Source organism: Peromyscus maniculatus, chromosome 6, assembly GCF_049852395.1.
Source record: "Peromyscus maniculatus bairdii isolate BWxNUB_F1_BW_parent chromosome 6, HU_Pman_BW_mat_3.1, whole genome shotgun sequence".
In the NCBI taxonomy this organism is placed as follows: domain Eukaryota; kingdom Metazoa; phylum Chordata; class Mammalia; order Rodentia; family Cricetidae; genus Peromyscus; species Peromyscus maniculatus.
This window is the reverse complement of record NC_134857.1, coordinates 74,494,429-74,512,428: the sequence shown is the minus strand read 5'-3', so window position 1 is coordinate 74,512,428 and position 18,000 is coordinate 74,494,429. Positions and strand designations below refer to the sequence as shown.

The 18,000-nt window shown below is 42.8% G+C and overlaps 1 protein-coding gene across 3 annotated transcripts in view; it reads left to right on the top strand.

Moving 5' to 3' along the window:
• Positions 1-18,000, top strand: part of Snx27 (sorting nexin 27) — a 78,664-nt gene that overhangs the window by 50,417 nt on the left and 10,247 nt on the right. For all 3 annotated transcript variants that reach the window (XM_006994797.4, XM_006994798.4, XM_076574519.1), the window contains exons 6-8: positions 167-245; positions 1,251-1,414; positions 14,070-14,159. In XM_006994797.4, coding sequence (XP_006994859.1) covers positions 167-245; positions 1,251-1,414; positions 14,070-14,159 — 333 coding nt within the window. The remainder of the gene's footprint in view (positions 1-166; positions 246-1,250; positions 1,415-14,069; positions 14,160-18,000) is intronic.

Sequence of the window (18,000 nt, the reverse complement as noted above, 5' to 3'; positions counted from 1 at the left end):
TCATATGTGTGCACGTGTGTACCTTAAGGATAGTTGTGGGCCTTGGTGGCTTTTATGAAGCCAGGATGCAGAGTGTCTCCCTTTCCCTTCTCATACATCTACCTGTCCCCATAGTATTGTCTGAAGTTACTTTTCCTGAAACAGTTCTATCATGTTTAAACTTTAGGCTATTGCAGCAAAGGTTGGCATGGACAGTACAACAGTGAATTACTTTGCCTTATTTGAAGTGATCAATCATTCCTTTGGTAAGTGCTAATGTCTGTTACTCTATTTTGTTTGGGGTGTTTTAGTCTAATACTCTTGGACAGAAACTGCTTTGCCAAAGAAGAGCGTAAGGATGAGAACAGAGCCCACTTACTACTACTGCCTTCAGCAAGCAGACTGGGAAGATCTTGTAAAGAGTTTCTGATCACTGTCCATCCATCATTGTCTTTTGTCAGTCTACAGCAACTTGAATCCCTCGGGAGCAACCATCTTCCTAGTATTTTTCTTCCCAATTCTCAGTGGCCTGATACACAGATAGAAATTGTGTTATAAAGAATTGGTAGGCTGCCAGGATGCTTGGATTTTAATCTTATCCTTTCAAAGCTTTAGCCTCACTCTCTATAAAGGGGAAATATTGAGTCTGTCTTTTGTAGTGTTAGAAAGGCCTTAGGAGCCAGTGTAGGGATTAGAAATAGTAAACTGGGTGTGGTGTCACGTGCCTGTAATCCCAGCCCAGTGAAGCCAGGCTGTTCGGAAGCTGCTCAGAAGATGCCTGGACTGTGGCAACTGCCTTAGGATTTGGGGAGTAGGTGAGAAAGAAGTACTTTTCAGTCCTGCACAAATAAATGCAGTACATTGAGAGTGGCCATAGAAGAGACTCCAGATGTCCCCCAGCTGGGTAAGAGGAGAGGCTGCTCTGAAGACATTGGTGGATAGCGTGTCTGTCCACTGATGTTGGTAACTTAGCAGGCAGGCATTTTAACTAGTTTGGAGTGGGTACACTTTGCAGTCATGTCAGCTGAAAGACCTGCCATTCAAGCAGTAGATTTCAGTCATTTGCCTTACTGGCCAGAGTCTTCCTTAGAAAGGGTAGATTTGGCTGGATCTGCAGGTATGTGTTCTTGAGCTAGAGTTTCTTGATGAGTTTGAGCTGATGCTGTAATTAATGACAACTACTATATTGGTCTGCCTTGTACAGTTTCTGCTTGGGAAAGAAACTCCTATATACCTCTCCACTTCAGCTTTCTTTATTTTGTCTTCTTCAGTACGTAAGCTGGCACCTAACGAATTTCCTCATAAACTCTACGTCCAGAATTATACGTCTGCTGTACCAGGCACCTGCCTGACCGTTCGCAAGTGGCTCTTTACAACAGAAGAAGAAATCCTCTTAAATGACAATGACCTTGCTGTTACATACTTCTTTCATCAGGTAGGTAAACAAGTCTGCCTTCTAAAAGCCGATTTCTTTTTCGGTATGTAGATAGGTGGTAATTTGACAATTCAGTGTGACTCCTTGGCTCTGAGTAACACAGTACACTGTATCCCATTTCATAGGAGACAAATGCTAGAGTTATGCCAGAGTTTTTTAAAAGTTGTTTTTTTAATCAACAAGATGAGTCTTATGACTATATGTGTTCATTGTTTTTAAAGCAGTATTATATATGCTGTATGTCTGAGAAAAGCAAGATACCCTTTTTTTTTTTTTTGCTGCTATGTTCTCCTATCATAGTCAACACAGAAGACTTCTGTGATGTCAGGGGCAGAGAAGTTTCTCCCACCAGCAAGTGTGTGATTCTTCAGTGGATACCACCCCAGGCATCATTAAGTGTAATTCAGTTCTGACACTATCTATGTGGAAATGTTAATCTCAGAGATCAAGGGCTAAATTCCTCAAACTGCCTCCATTTTAGACGTAGTTACAAGTCCTCTGAAACTGCTAAACAGCTGGCTGCAAACTGAAGTTCCCATGACCAGGGCCCTCCCCACCACATACACTGCTTCTGCTTGAGTAATTTGCTTAAATTGCTCACAGAGCTCAAAAAACTTAATATTTACCACTGTATTACAGAGGATATTTTAAAGGACATGAATAAGCAAGAAATACAGTGATGCATAGTGAGTTTAAAAAGGTCTAAAGCATAGGACCTTCTGTCTTGGGAGAGTTGGGAGAACACTGCCTTCCTGGAAGGTGGGTGAGTTCTCATGTTCATTGTCCTGCAAACTGGTCATGTTAAGTAGTCCAGGGGCTCAATCTTTGGGGTTTCAGGGTGTGTGTGTAACATGCACTCAAATGTGGCAGTGTGCATGCCCATACACGAATATGCTGAGGCCAGAGCAGCACATCAAGTGCCTTCCTCTGTCATTTTCTGTGTTACTGTCTAGAGATAGGGTCTTTCCCTGAACTAGCCCACCAGTTAGGCTAGCTAGGCTGACTTGCCAGTGATCTCTCTGGATCCGATGGCTCCTCCCAGTGATGCTTGGACTATAGGCAGCAGAACCCAGCCTTTTTTTTTTTTTTTTTTTACATGGGTGCTGGGGACAAACTAAGCCCTCATACTTGTAGAGCAAGCACTTACCCACTGAGCCATCTTCCTTCCTTCCTTCCTTCCTTCCTTCCTTCCTTCCTTCCTTCCTTCCTTCCTTCCTTCCTTCCTTCCTTCCTGAGTGTGTGTGTGTGTATGTGTGTGTGTGAGAGTATGTATGTAGAGAGAGAGAGACTTAATACATGAACATGACTGAAATATAAGCAACCATATTAAAATGTGATTGGATATACCAGGTTTGGTTTAATGCTGTTAGACTGAATGATGATACCCAACTTGGCCTCTCTGTACAGCATTCCTTTTTCATTGGGACCAGGATGCCCTTCATAAATAGGGGTCTTCTCAGGAGAAGGTTTTGTTTCCTTTGGGTATGTATTCATGTGTAGAGAGTGGTAGTGTGGGTAAATATATGAGCCTGTGTGTGTAGAGGCCAGAAGTCAAATTTGGGTGGTGTTTCTCAGGAATTACCCACTTTAGTTTTGAGGCAGGGTCTCTCACTTGGCTTGGACTGACTGGCCAGCAAGCCCCAGGGACCCTGCTGTCACTGCCTTCCCAGCACTGGGATAACAAGCGTGTGCTACTACATCTGGCCTCTTTTTTTAGGGGGCGGGGTAGTGTTTATGAGTGGTCTACCTGCATGTATGTATGTTTACCATATGCATGCCTGGTACCCAAGGAAGCAAAAAGAGGACATCAGATTCTCTGGATGTTACAGATAGTTGTAAGTACCATGGAGGTGCTGGGAACCAAATCTGGCTCCTCTGTAAGAGCAGCAAGTGCTCTTAAACAGTGAGCCATCTCTCCAGCCCTATGTGAAGCTATTGGAACTTAGCTTCTGTGCTCACACAGCAAGTGGTTTACCAGCTGAGCTCTCTCCCCAGCATCTTCAGAGGGTCCCTTCATAGCCAACTCAAAGATAGAAAGACAAGGGGAAATGAGCACCACCCCTGTGAGGACATTTGGGGGCCTGGGAAAATGGCTCATTGGGTAAGAACACTGGCTCTGCAATCATGAAGACCTGAGCTCTAATCCTTAACACTCACATTAAAAAGGTGAACATGCGTATGAACCCACAGAGACTGAGGTAGCATATAGGGTCTACACGGGTCTGCACCAGATCCTCTGTGTATATATTATGGCTTCCAGTTTTGTGTTTTTATGGGATCCCTGAGTGTGCAAACAGCTATATTTTGCGGGCTCTTTTCCTTCTGTTTGTTTTTACCAATTCCAATGTATTAGTTTTGTTTTTCTTACATATTTTATTATTATCCCTTAGAACCTTACTTGTTTTCTTTTTTTTTTTTTTTTTTTTTTTTTTTCGAGACAGGGTTTCTCTGTGTAGTTTTCATGCCTGTCCTGGATGTCGCTTTGTAGACCAGGCTGGCCTCGAACTCACAGAGATCCGCCTGCCTCTGTCTCCCAAGTGCTGGGATTAAAGGCGTGTGCCACCACCGCCCGGCCCTACTTGTTTTCTAATGAGAGATAAAAAGGGAATGGATCCAGAAGGTGGGGAGGAGTAGAGAGAGAGGAAACTGTAATCAGGATACAGTATTTGAGAAAAAAAAATCTATTTTTAATAAAAGGAAAAGAAAAAGCTGAGCATGGCTGGGCATGGTGGCATACAACTTTAATCCTAGCACTCTGGAGGCAGAGGCAGGCCTCTGAATTCCAGGACAGCCTGGTCTACATGTGCGTTCCAGGCCAACGAAGGATACATAATGAAATCCTGTCTCAAAAAAAAAAAAACAACCAAATGGGGACTGGAGAGATGGCTCAGTGGTTAAGAGCATGTACTGTTGTAGAGAATCTGAGTTTGATTCCCAGCACCCATGTCAGGTGATTCACATCCACCTGTAACTCTAGCTTCAGAGAATCTGTCACCACTGGCCTCTTTAAACATCTGCACTCACGTGCATATCTCCCCGAGACACATATACATATACATAATTTTAAAAAGGTAAATAAATAAATATTAAAAAACAAAATAGTTGAGCATGACCCAAGTGCCTATAATTCCAGCACTTTGATGTGGAAACAGGCAGATCTTCAGCGCTCACTGTCTCAAGGCAACAAGGTAGAGAGCAGAAGAGGAGACACCCCGTGTCCCACCCTATCTCGCCTTGTGTGCATGTGCATGAGTGCCAACACACACACACACACACACACACACACACACACACACACACACACACACACAACCTTCTAAAGACAGTTAGAGATCCAAGTATTTATTGTAACAGTTCTTGTTTTCAAAAGGAATCTTATGTGGAGCTTTTTGTCTAGTGGGTCTGAATTGGTGCCCCTATATACTCCGCACATCTTCATTCTGATGTTTACTCTCATGATCTCCCGTATGGATCTCTATTTCTACGGCTTGAATATACGACTTCCCATCCCCTTTAATCCTGAACTTTGGTAGAATAGAATACATACTCAGAGTCAAGAAGGGGAGGGTACCTAGGATATCACATTTAAAATCTTGACTAACTGAAGATGGCCTCACATTTGATTGATGTTAGGGTTGGGAATAAAATTCTAGGTTGAAAATTATTTTTTTTTCCAAATTTTAAAGCATTATCTCTGGTTTTTAGGGGGGTGCATTAGAGAATTCAAAGCAACAGATTTTGGGTCTCTTGGTGGGTTACATAATGCCCAGCTGATGATGGTTATCTCAGGTCACATGGTAACTTGGTGACCCATTGTCAGACATTCAGTTTCCACTAAGACCAAGTAGCAGGTCAAGAGCTGTCTCTCAAAGTATAGAATAGTTATCTGCAGATGATGGTAGATCTGCATAGATGATAGAACTTGCTCCAAAATCCCAAAGGTCTCCTCAGTGACTCACCGATAGGGGCCTGCCCAAGGCTCCAGATAGCATCCCTATCTTGCACTGACATCTCAAATACTCCAGGTTCTGCTGGCTCATGTGTCCAAGTGGTAGAGCAGCCTGCACAGCAGCCTGGACCTGTCGAAGAGGCTGCTCCCTTCCAGGCCCCACACAAAGCTAGCAGCTTTCTGAGTCACTTGGTATATGGGCTGCAGTAACACACCCGAGTGAGCAATGTGCTGTCTCCAGAATCCAAATAGGCAGCTTCTTCAAGATTGAGTTCATTTTTATGTATATGAATGTTTTGCTTGAATGTATGTTTGTGTGTCATGTGCATACGTAGTACCTGCTGAGATCAGAAGAGGGCACTGGGTCCCTAGGAGCTAGAGTTATGGACAGTTGTGGGTGGAATTGAACCTGGGTCCTCTGCAAGAAAAACAAGTGCTCTTTACCACTGAGCCATCTTTCCAGCCCTAGTATTGTACTTCTTTTTTGGTGGTGAGAGGGCCAGGTATACTAACTTACCTTTCACCTTTGAAATAATATCTCTACATGCCCTGTACCACTGAACCCCTAGAGATTTCTCTGAGGTAGAAGGCCCTTGAATTTTGATTGGATTAATTTCCCATCATCTGATGCACATGTGCATTACCAACAAGTCTAAAGTAGCTGTCTCCTCCTGCTCACTTGGTCTTATCAGCATAATGTATCAATATAGTGCACCAATGTGATATTTTGTGGAAGAGACAGATGATCAAGATCTCTTCAAACTAAGTTATGACACAGGACTGAATATTTAAAATACTTGTGAGATGAAACTATAAAGGTATACTGCTGGCCTTGCCTACTGAAAGCTAAGTACTTCTGGTGGCCCTTATGGACAGGTACTGAGGTCAAGGCATTTGCTAGATCAATAGCTGCAGACCACGTACCAAGAGATGTGTTAATCTGTTCAAGTAAAGACACTGCAGTGGTGCAGCAGTTGCAGTCAGAGTCACTCACTACTTGGTAAGTTTGCAATAGTCAAAATGGTCATTGTCCATCACCCATCTACCTTTTGAGTAGGCCAGACAAGAGAGTTTCAGTGAGATGTGGAAACCACCTTCCCCACAATTTCAAGTCCTTGAGGTGGCACTAATTTCTGCAGTTTCTCCTGGGACTTGATACTGGTTTCTTGTTCATTGTTTTCCCTGGTAGGCAACTCCAAAGGCTTCCATTTGGCCTTTCCAACTGTAGGAGCCCTCTCTCCACAGGTCAGGAAACCAGTGTGGGAATTCCACCAACTTCTAAGTATATCTGTCCCAATTATACAATATGGACTTGGGAAATAACCACAGACCGAGTTATGAGACCTACTGTGAGTTGGACTTTAGCCAAAACTCCATTAATCACCCGATTTCCATAAGCCCCTACTTTAACTGGAGGGCCAGTTCTTGGGATCTCCCGGCATCAGTGTTAATTCAGAACAATGTCTAATAGACCCTGGGGTGTCTGATTGTTTCCTTCCCCCAGTGTGCCGTTGCCCTCGTGTTCATGTTCATCCGGGGAAGGACCGGAGAATGGCCAACAGTAAAACTTTAAAGTGTTTTATCAGAGTTCCTTCCCCAAGGGAACCAGGCTTCCCCTTCATTCAAGGAGTTCTGGGTCTGCCAACTGGTTCAAGTCTGGTATTTGGGTCACAGGCTGAGATTTCCTCTTGCCACCATCCAGTGTACCCTTTTTTACATTTGTTTGAGGATTTTTCTGCTTATACAGATGAAGCAAAAATGCAGTAGGCTTTTTATCTACTTCAAGGTTGGAAACACCATGATGTATTAGTTAGTACTAAAGGTCCATTCAAGTCACGCCACCCTAAATGTCATTTTGCTTATGCTGACCATTGTGGACCTTTCTCTGCCTGGGCTGCCCGTTATGGTAACTGCCACCACTCTGCCTTTGGTGATTCGGTGCTGCCTCCTGGCCCTGCCACTCCAGGACCCAGTTAAACCCATTGTGCTTTATTCGTCCAACTGAGCAACTGCATGCATCTCCAACCCTAAAGTCTGACATGAGGACAAGGGCAATGACAAAGCCCTTCAATGTGCTGGCGCCTCTCACAGTTTGGCATCTTACAGGGTTAATGAAGGCCATGTCTTCTGGCCCTTCCCAGTGTGGAGGATTAGATTTTACACGACATTCCCACTCTAGCATTGCGGTTTCCCTGAGCCTTGAAATCCCTTCAACCTTGAGCCAAGGGATATCAGGGATCTTCAGCTTCTTTTCATTAGGTCATCTTTTATGATGTTTTAGCCAACTGGTCAAACTTTTGACACCTTTTTAAACTGTGTGTGCTACCATATGAAACCTAGAGTTTCCACTCAGCATGTCCATATCCATAAACTCAGCCTAATTCAGTTTATGTTCCTTCTACCTTATTTCACACCCTTAAAATCCATTTTCATGCATATTCTCCAGACTGTTTGAATGAATTAGCAAACTCATTAAGGCCTTTAGTAATACAGCACACCCCTTCATGACCACACCTTTGCTCTCCACTGTAGGAGCATGTTTAGTCTTTTTTTTTTTTTTAAAATGTGCATTGGTGTTTTGCCATGGGTGTTAGGTCCCCTGGAACTGGAGTTACAGACAGCTGTGAGCTGCCACGTGGGTGCTGTGGGAATTGAACCCTGGTCCTCTGGAAGAGCGGTCAGTGCTCTTAGCCTCCAAGCCATCTCCCCAGCCCCCGAGCATGCTTAGTCTTATGTCTAGTTTTGAGTCTAGAGACAACTATTGGTCCCTGAGGGACATCAGCATTGCCTTGCCTGGCATGTCCTTCAGAGAAAGTCACTGCTGCTTCAGCAGACAATGAAGGATTAATTCCTCCAGGCAATACTTCAGGGGTTGGTGATGTATCCTTTGCTAAGGGTGGGGAGACTATTTCCTCATGTGAGATAACCCTTTGAGAATCTAAGGGTTCAAAGTTCTCAGCCTTGGGGTCCTCTCACACATCTTTACCTCAAGTTACAGGATCCTATTGCTTGTTCGTGTCCTTAGACACTGACCCCTCCAGGGCTGGGACTGGAGTGAACACTATTGTAGGCCAGCCAGTTTACAGTGAGGGCTTGGGTTGGATTTTCTGCAACGTGAGCCCTGTGGCTTCTGGAGAGAAGACTCTTCCAGGGCACACTTAGAAACTTAGACTGTGTGTGTGAACCTGGAGCTGGCTGATGTTTTCATTGAGCTCATGCTTTCCCATTGCCGGTTTATCCAGAGCTTCCAGGAGAAACCAGCCGGCATCGTTACTTTCCTTACCTATCCATAAGTTGTCTAAAGTAAATTCCTGTTCTCATCAAATGTTTCTAGCCATGGGCTTTCAATGTTCTTCATGTTACCAGGGAAGGCTTCAGTAACTATAGGTGTCAGTGAATTGCAAAGCCTATTCTAGATACTTCAAAAATTCATCCTTATGTCAGGCAGTGGTGGTGCACACCTTTAATCCCAGCATTCCAGAGGCAGAGGTAGGTGGATCCCTGAGTTTAAGGCCAGTCTGGTCTACAAAGCTAGTTCCAGGACAGCCAGAGCTATGCAAACCCTGTCTCAAAAACAAATAAAACAAACAAAAATATAACAAAACAACAACAGCAAAAACCCAAACCAAAAATTCATCCTTATAATTCTGTTTCTCTAGAACTACTCCTAGTAAAACAATCTGTATTAGGGTCCTTTAGAGGTACAGCACCAAAGAAGTGTGTGTGTACGTGTGTGTGTGGACTTACTAGACTACCTTACAGGCTGTGGCTCCACTAGTCCAACAATGGCTGTCACGTGACAGAAAGTTCTTGAACACAATAGTTGTGCAGTACACAAGACTGGATGTCTCAGCTAGTCTTCAGTCTGTGTTGGAATCCCAAAGAAGTAGATTCTAATAGCAGTGGAGGAATGCCTTACTAGTGAGAGTAAGGGCAAGCCAGCAAAAAGCAAAACCTTCTTTCTTCCGTGTCCTTTTATGTGTGCTATCACCAGAAGATTCTGTCCAGATTTGGGGTGAGTCTTCCCACCTCAAGTGATTCAATCAAGAAAAATCCCTCACAGGAGTGCCCAGCTGCTTGGGTTTTAGTTGATTCCAGATACAGTCAAGTTGACAACCAATATCAGCCATCATACTGGTCTAGAACTCGGCATGTAGCCCTGGCATTGACCTCTGTGTCTACTTGTATTATATCTTCAATGTGGGGATTTACAGGCATGTGCCACCATGCCTTGCTATGGGTACCTTGCTATGGATTTATTTTCATTTATTATGTTGAGCTCTGTGTGGAAATTTTGTCTTTTCTGAATGATTAAACTGATTAATAGTCTGTCCTTCATGTTCAATTGCTTGTGCTTGTTCTCTCTCTCTCTCTCTCTCTCTCTCTCTCTCTCTCTCTCTCTCTCTCTCTCTCTGTGTGTGTGTGTGTGTGTGTGTCTGTCTGTAGGCGGAAGTTTCTTTGTCCCTCCAGCAACTCCCAAATACCCAGCAGCCACTTCCCAAATAATTGACTTGGAGGCTTAATATTACTTATAAATGCTCTGCCAGTAGCTCAGGCTTATTACTAACTAGCTCTTACACTTAAATTAACCCATAATTCTTATCTATGTTTAGTCATTTGGCTTGATAACCTTTTCTCAGCACGGCATTCTCATCTTGCTTCCTCTGCATCTGCTGGCAACTCCTGACTCCACCCTTCTCCTTCCCAGCATTCTCAGTTTGGCTTTCCTGCCTAACTTCCTGACCAACTACTGGCCAATCAGTGTTTTATTAAACCAGTTCAAATGACAAATCTCTGCAGTGTACAAGAGGATTATTCCACCGTATCTGTCTACCCCCCCCCCCCCCCAACCACTTCATATAGTACAGGCTGGTCTTGAACTCTCTGTGTAGCTGAGGATGACCTTGAAGTTCTGATTCTCCTGCTGTTGCATCTCAATTGCTATGATTATAGGTGTGCACCACCACATTCCGGTTTTTAAAAAGTGGGTAGTTGAGGAGTGGTTAGCCATTCATTTTGCTGTGCAACAGGTCTCCAGAACTCTTTGGACACTGAAGCTCCACACACGTTAAACAGCAGTGCTCGTTTCTCTCTCTGCCACCCCTGTGCAACCACCATTCCTTTAACTCACCTCATGTGAACGGAATCTAAACAGTGGTTGTTTTTCCAGTGATTAATCCATTCAGCAAAATGTTCTTAAAATGCATTCATGGCAAGGTTTCCTTGCTTTCAAAGGCTCACCAGCATTACATTCTATTTTGTCTTTCCATTCATTTTGGGGATGGACATTTGAGTTGCTACTACCGCTTGGCTGAGTAGTGCTGCTATGAACATAAATGTGCAGATGTCCATTTGAAAATCTCCCTTTCAATATTCTTAGAATTGAGGTTGTTGAGCTGGGTGGTGGTGGCGCACGCCTTTAATCCCAGCACTAGGGAGGCAGAGGCAGGCGGATCTCTGAGTTTGAGGACAGCCAGGGCTACACACCTGTATAATTCCAGCTCTCGTGAGGCTGAGGAAGAAGGATTGCTGTGTGTTTGACATCAGTCTGAGCTGCAGTGTGAGTGAGGGGGGTGTGTGTGTAAAAAGAAAACATTTCACTAACACATGTAGAAAGAGTTCTCTCAGAATTGCTAGAGTAGGTTACCCTCTGTCCTAGGAAGTATTCCTCAAATGCTTAGGTATGATTTATGTTGTGACAAATACCATTGTAGGTATTGGGAATTAGAACCAAACAAAAATCAAATTCTTTTATTTGGTCATCAGTAAAAAGAACGAGCTCAAATTTGAATTTTCTGTTTCTCTCCGTTCATCTTCCCTCTCTGTCTGTAGTCTGTTACTGGTCTGTCTGTAGTATGCGTCTTTGTCTGCCTGAACGGTCTCTGCTGTGGACTGTCCCTAACAGAGAGCTTTGCTCTGTATTTATTGACTAACACAGAAGATAGGGCATGGGGAAGGAATAAGGGGTACTTGATAGAAATCTTTAATAGTTTTACATGGGGTGAAACTTTCCTGTGTCCAGCTAACCCCAGAGCACTCAGAGAAACAAATGTACTGTAAACAAATGTTATTAAGCTATATTCATATGCTGTTTCCAATATTTATGGCTGATATTTATTTTATAAGGTTGCTTCTAACCTACTGGCTGCTTTCAGCAAACGATCACCACACACACACACACACACACACACACACACACACACACACACACACACACACACACTCCTCTGAATTTAGGGACTGGAAGAGAATATAACTTAATGCATTAGCTTAGGTTATAAATGGGAGATCATATTAAGGTTGGTTGTTGTGTGTGTTCTCTTAAAGTTGGGTTAAACCTAAACAGTCTGAGCACACAGTAGGATAGTAGGCTAAGTCTTTTTATTTATTTATTTTTTTTATTCTTATTTTATTTTATTTTATTTTATTATTTTTTTCCTTTTATTTTATTTTACAATACCATTCAGTTCTACATATCAGCCACGGGTTCCCCTGTTCTTCCCCCCTCCCACCCCCTCCCCTTCTCCCCATCCCACCCCCCATTCCCACCTCCTCCAGGGCAAAGCCTCCTCCGAGGACTGAGATCGACCTGGTAGACTCAGTCCAGGCAGGTCCAGTCCCCTCCTCCCAGACTGAGCCAAACATCCCTGCATAAGCTCCAAGTTTCAAACAGCCAACTCATGCAATGAGCACAGGACTTGGTCCCACTGCCTAGTTGCCTCCCAAACTGATCAAGTCAATCAACTGTCATACCTATTCAGAGGGCCTGATCCAGCTGGGGGCCCCTCAGCCTTTGGTTCATAGTTCATGTGTTTCCATTCATTTGGCTATTTTTTTTTTTCAATAATTGAGTAAAACTGAAATTTATTATAAGCCACAGTCGTCCTAGGGACCTCCATGCTATATATATAGCCTCCATGGTACTATGGGTTGTGGTCTGATTGTTCTTTATTTTATATCTAGAATCGACTTATGAGTGAGTACATACCATGACTGTCTTTCTGGGTTTGGGTTACCTCACTCAGGATGATGTTTCTAGTTCCATCCATTTGAGTAGGCTGTCTTTAGTGAGCTCAAGTTGCATTAAGTTGGCTGTGACGTCCAGCAAAAGCTTTGTCTCTTTGAATGCAAGAGATATTTTCATAAAATTGTTATCACTTCAAAAAATTGTTAAGTTCTGTCATCTTTTTTATTTTTTGGTTTTTGGAGACAGGATTTCTCTGTGTAGCCCTGGCTGTCCTGGAACTCGCTGTAGCCCAGGCTGGCCTTGGACTTAAGATCCACCTGCCTCTGCCTCCCGAGTGCTGGGATTAAAGTGGTGCCCCCGCCCGGCAGTGCTGTCGTCTGTTGTGTTGTCTGGACTGTGATTGTCTGTCGAGCTGTGGGTTTGGAGACTCTGAAGTGAATGAACATTGGCAGGGTCTGGCAGGCTTTCTTTTGGGCACCACCCAGCTCCCAGATAAAGACACGGAGACTTATTAGTTATGAATGCTCGGCCTTATCTTATACTTGTCTCACTAGCTCTTATAACTTAATTGAACCTGTTTCTCTTCATCCACATCTTGTCGTGGGGTTTTACCGTTCTTTCACACTGTATACCCTACTTTCACTGTTTCCTCGGTGTCTGGCCCCAGGTGTTTTTCTCTTTCATTCTGTCTTCTCTCTCCTCCAGCCTAGAATCCTCCTCTGCCGCCAGCCCCACCCATCCCTCCACTGCCTAGCTATTGGCTGATCAGCTTTTTATTAGCCCAGTCAGGTGCCTTAGGCAAGGTGAACCGGCAACACATCCTTACATAGTTAAACAAATGCAGCATAACAAACTCAGCATAAACAAATGCAGCATAATTTTGCATAGTTAAAGTAGTGTTCCACAATGGCAGGGCATAGAGCCAGGAGTTGATGCAGTCTCTTGACTCCAATCTTGAACTCGTTTTCTGAGATTTTGGGAAACCAGGTATGGTGACACACATCTGTATTCTCAGAACTCAAGTCTGAGACAGGAGAACCATGAGTTAAAGACCACTCTAGTGTACATGGTGAACTCCAAACAGGCCTGGGTGAAAAACTGTCTCAAGAAAAAAAAAGAAGCAAAATATGGGAAGTGATTTGTACCTTAGTGCTACATCTGTGTTCTCCTTTATTCTGGTCCTTCCTCATCCTGGTGTGTGTGTGTGTGTAAAGAGAGAAAGTAAGAGAAAGGGAGAATGAACATGCTTATTTTAGCTCCATACTTAAGTTCATTGCCTTAGGTCAAAGTAGCCTTTATTTAAGTCCAGCACATGTGTTTCCTAAATGAATTTAGGCCACACCTATTCCTGTTCCCCGACTTCATCGGAGAGTCTTTCTCACTCAGCCTGCCCAGGGAGGTCTGCCTTTGGCTTCTCCAGTCACTGTGATTACCGCTGCTCCTGTTCTGAGTACACTCTACACACTTTTCACCATACACTTTGTTGTATCATTATTACCTTTAACAGACAGTGTGTACTCTCTCCTTCCTCTCTTCAATGTTTTCATGTGTTTAGGTTTACTCTTGACAAGAGATTTCTCATCTGCCACCCTCCTTTAGTACTAGTTATTCTGGTACATACACCTGTGTGGTGACATTCACTATGGCGATGATGATGGTAGTGGTGGTCCAGGTGAATACAAGGTTCTCTGAAAATGCATCTGGATAAATTTTCTTTCTCTGCCTTTGCTTTGTGATAGGCTGTGGATGATGTAAAGAAAGGTTACATTAAAGCAGAGGAGAAGTCTTACCAGTTACAGAAGCTATATGAACAAAGGAAAATGGTCATGGTAAGTTTGTGTCTCCAAATCCTTTTCTAAAATGCCCTGATTACCTCTTAAACTTCTTGTCCTAGTCAATTTTGAAAGGTACCACAACCTGGTGAGAGGCTTAATTAATTAAGAGGGGGTACATACAGACTTTGATGTAGAATCCCATTGTTTCCCCACTTATCAAAAACTTAGATTATTACACATAGGTACATAATTTTGTTAATAATAACTAAACCATATTCTTTTGTATGAAGATGTGATAGGACAAAGCTAGGAATAGTGATCCGCTTCTGTAATCCTAGCACTCTGGAAGTGGAGACAGGAAGAAAAGATTGTCCTTAAATGTCTAGTGAGTTCAAGGCCAGCCTGGGTTACATGCGTCCTGTCTCAGAACAGCACAGCCATAACACTGGCTGGAGAGTTGGCTCAGTGCTTAAGAACACTTGATCTTGCGGAGGACCTGAATTCGATCCCCAACCCCCGCATGGCTGCTCACAACTGTCTGTAACTCCAGTTCTAGGGTATCTGATGCCCTCTTCTGAACTCTACGGGCACCAGGCATACACATGGGATACTTACATACATGCAGGCAAAACATTCATACACATAAAATAAATAAATCTAAAAAAACTCCTTAACATTATAATATAAATATTCTGTAAGAGCCTGGTATTTAGATTTTTTTTTAAGTTTTTAGTATTTATCAATTATGGAGCATGTCTTAGCCCCGGTTAGCCTGGAGCTTGGTATGTAGCCCAGACTGGCCTCAAACTGTAGGTATAGACCAGGCTACCCTTGAACTTTCTATTTCAGCTTCCCAAATGGTGAGACTACAAGAACAAGCCACCACATTCAGTTAAGTCTTTACATTAACATTTAGTTTAGTTGTGGTTAGCAAAGTCATTACTTTTACAACTTGTTTTTCTCCATTTGTTTAGACAGTTATGCTCAGTAGTGCTTTGTTTAAAATGTATGATTTCCTAGAATTGTATTTGATTTAGCCACTACTGGCTTCGTGTGGCTTTTTAAATCTAAATTTGATTTTTAAAAAATTTATTTAAATTTATTTTATGTGCATTAGTGTGAAGATGTCAGATCCCCTGGAATGTGGGTTGCCATGTGGGTGCTGAGAATTAAACCCAGATCCTCTGGAAGAGCAGCCAGCGCTCTTAACCGCTGAGCCATCTCTTCAGCCCCTAAATTTGAAATTATTTAAAATTCATTCCTTTGGTTATACTGGCCACATTTTAAAATAGTCCTGTGTGGCCAGTGACTGCCATGTTGGACAAGACAGGTCTAGAACATTTTCAGCATCGCAGGAAGTTCTGTTGGACAGTTCTGCCTAGCAGGTTCTTTAAATGTTTTAAAATTAGTTTTTAATTTGTATCTGCCATAAATACAGTGGTGGACATTGTAAAAAAACAACAACAAAAAAACTAGTAAAAATAAAACTGGTAAAGAATACTTACAAAATGTTCAGTCATTTACAAATTTGTAATCATAATATACTTACAATTTAATATAATTTATAGTATAATGTAGTATATTATAAATTATAAATATAAATTTCTCTCTTGGCATATCATTGACAGCTGAAATTTTTGCAGTGTTCCATGTCTATCACACAGCAGCAGATGCATTGCTAATGATCCTGATATACTACTTGAATTAATTTTTTGCCTTCTGTGTACTTATTATCCATTTAAGTTAATTTATTGCTTTAATTGGGCCAGGTGTGGTAGTATATACCTATAATCTTAGCCCTCAGGAAGCTAAAGCAAGAGGATCATTATTAAAGACTAGACTGGTCTGTCTAATGAGTTTGAGATCAGCCTGGACACATAGTGAGACCATGTCTTGACATCATTCATCACCCCCTGTACATACACAGAGAACCATTAAGTTAAAAGGTAAATAGCCCATAACCTACATCTAGAAAGGATATTTTATCACTTACATGATAAAAAAATAATCTCTTTTCCATAGAAAATCACCAGAAATCAGGGAACCATCTTACCAACACAAGCTAAAATAGAAAATAAAAAACCTTAAAAGTATAATTAAATATTGGCAGAATTTTGGCTAAGGAAAGATAGATCACTGTGAGTGAGGCTGTTCTTTAAGACAGTAGCCCTGGGACCAGGTGTGATGGCACACGTGAGCAGATCACTGTGAGTGAGGTCAGCCTGCAGAGTGAGCTTCAGGCCAACCAGGGCTACTTGGTGAGGTCTTGTGGGCTGGAGAGAAGGCTCAGTGGTTAACTGCACTGGCTGCTCTAGGAGAGGACCGAGGTTCAGTTCCCAGCACCCACATCAGCAGCTCACAATCTCTAACAGCAGTTCCAAGGGATCTGATGCCTTCTTCTGGCCTCCACAGCACCAGGCATATATGTGGTGTATAAACATACATGCAGGCAAACATGCATATACATACAAAAAAAGTAAAACATTTTAAAAAGCATACTTGAGCTGGCCAGTGGTGGCACATACCTTTAATTCCGTTACTCAGGAGACAAAGGCAGGCAGATCTCAGTGATTTCAAGGCTAGCCTGGTCTACAGAGCGAGTTCCAGGACAGCCAGAGCTGTTATACAGAGAAACTCTGTCTCAAAACAAAACAAAACAGCATCCTTGAGATTGTGAAACCTAAAGAGCTTCAGAATCTCAGTTCAAGTTTGGGGAGACTTTTGGCGGGCGGGGGGGCCCCCCCCGTTTCCTCTCAGGCCCTTATCTCCATTAGACCTGGTCTGTCCTTTGGCAGGTCTGCTAGGAGAACAGGATTCTTTAGAATGGATCGTTAGCCCATTCACCTGTAGTTACTGCTCTGTTAGGCACCACACTTCTCTCTTAGCAACTACCGAATATTTATACAATGTCCTTTACTGTATCTCTCCTCTTCCACCAAAGTGGTTGACATATCTAAGTCATATGTAATGAATCAAGATCATATTTAGCTATTCAAAATTGAGAATGGACAGAATAATTCTATGTGGCTGTTTTGTCTTTAAGACAGGGTCTCATGCCCAGGCTAGGGTTGTATTTGCTGTCTAGCCAAAGCTGGTCTTGAACTTCTTCCCACTTATATCTCCCAGGTCCTAGTATGACAAGTATATACCACCATGCCTAGCTTTAAAATTTTGTTTTTTAGATACATGTTGTAAATATGTTAGAAATAAAAATTTACCTTTCTAGTTTTGAATCTATGTAAATTTTCAATGTTCTTTTCAAGTTTGCTACTCAACAGTGTAGGGATTGTCTACTTAAACCTGAGAAATGGTGCCGACCTGAGAGTCTCCAAAGATCTTGGTCCCAGTAAGACTGTATCTGGCTTCTCATCAAGGACACGAGTGCCTTAGTTTCCATTCAGATTATTTTTAGGCCAGTCTTGGAGGTCTTTTGATTTCAAGGGTGACATCATTGACTCCAAGGACAGGAAGAGGAGATTCGGCCTGTGCCAGTCCTGTTCTAGACTGGTTATGAAGTATTTGCCTCATTTTACAAAGTACACTCAGAGTGCAAGCCTTACCCAATGTCTTGGTTCCTTTTCCTGCTTGTTGTGACCAAATACCGGACAAAAAGCAACTTAAGGGAGGAAGGATTTACCCTGGCTTACAGTTAGAGGGATACAGTCCATCCTGGTGAAGTGGGGGACAGCTGGTCAGGGCCTGCCTCTGGTCACCTACTTCTTCCAGTAAGGCTCCCCCTCCTGAAGGTTCCACAGCCTTCCAGAAACAGTGCCAGCCAGCTAGGGACCAAGTATTCAAACACACGAACCTATCTGAGATATATCACGTTCAAACCACAGTGTCTAGGATCATGTGACTGACTAGTTAGAGCTAGGATTTGGAGTGGTATTAGAAC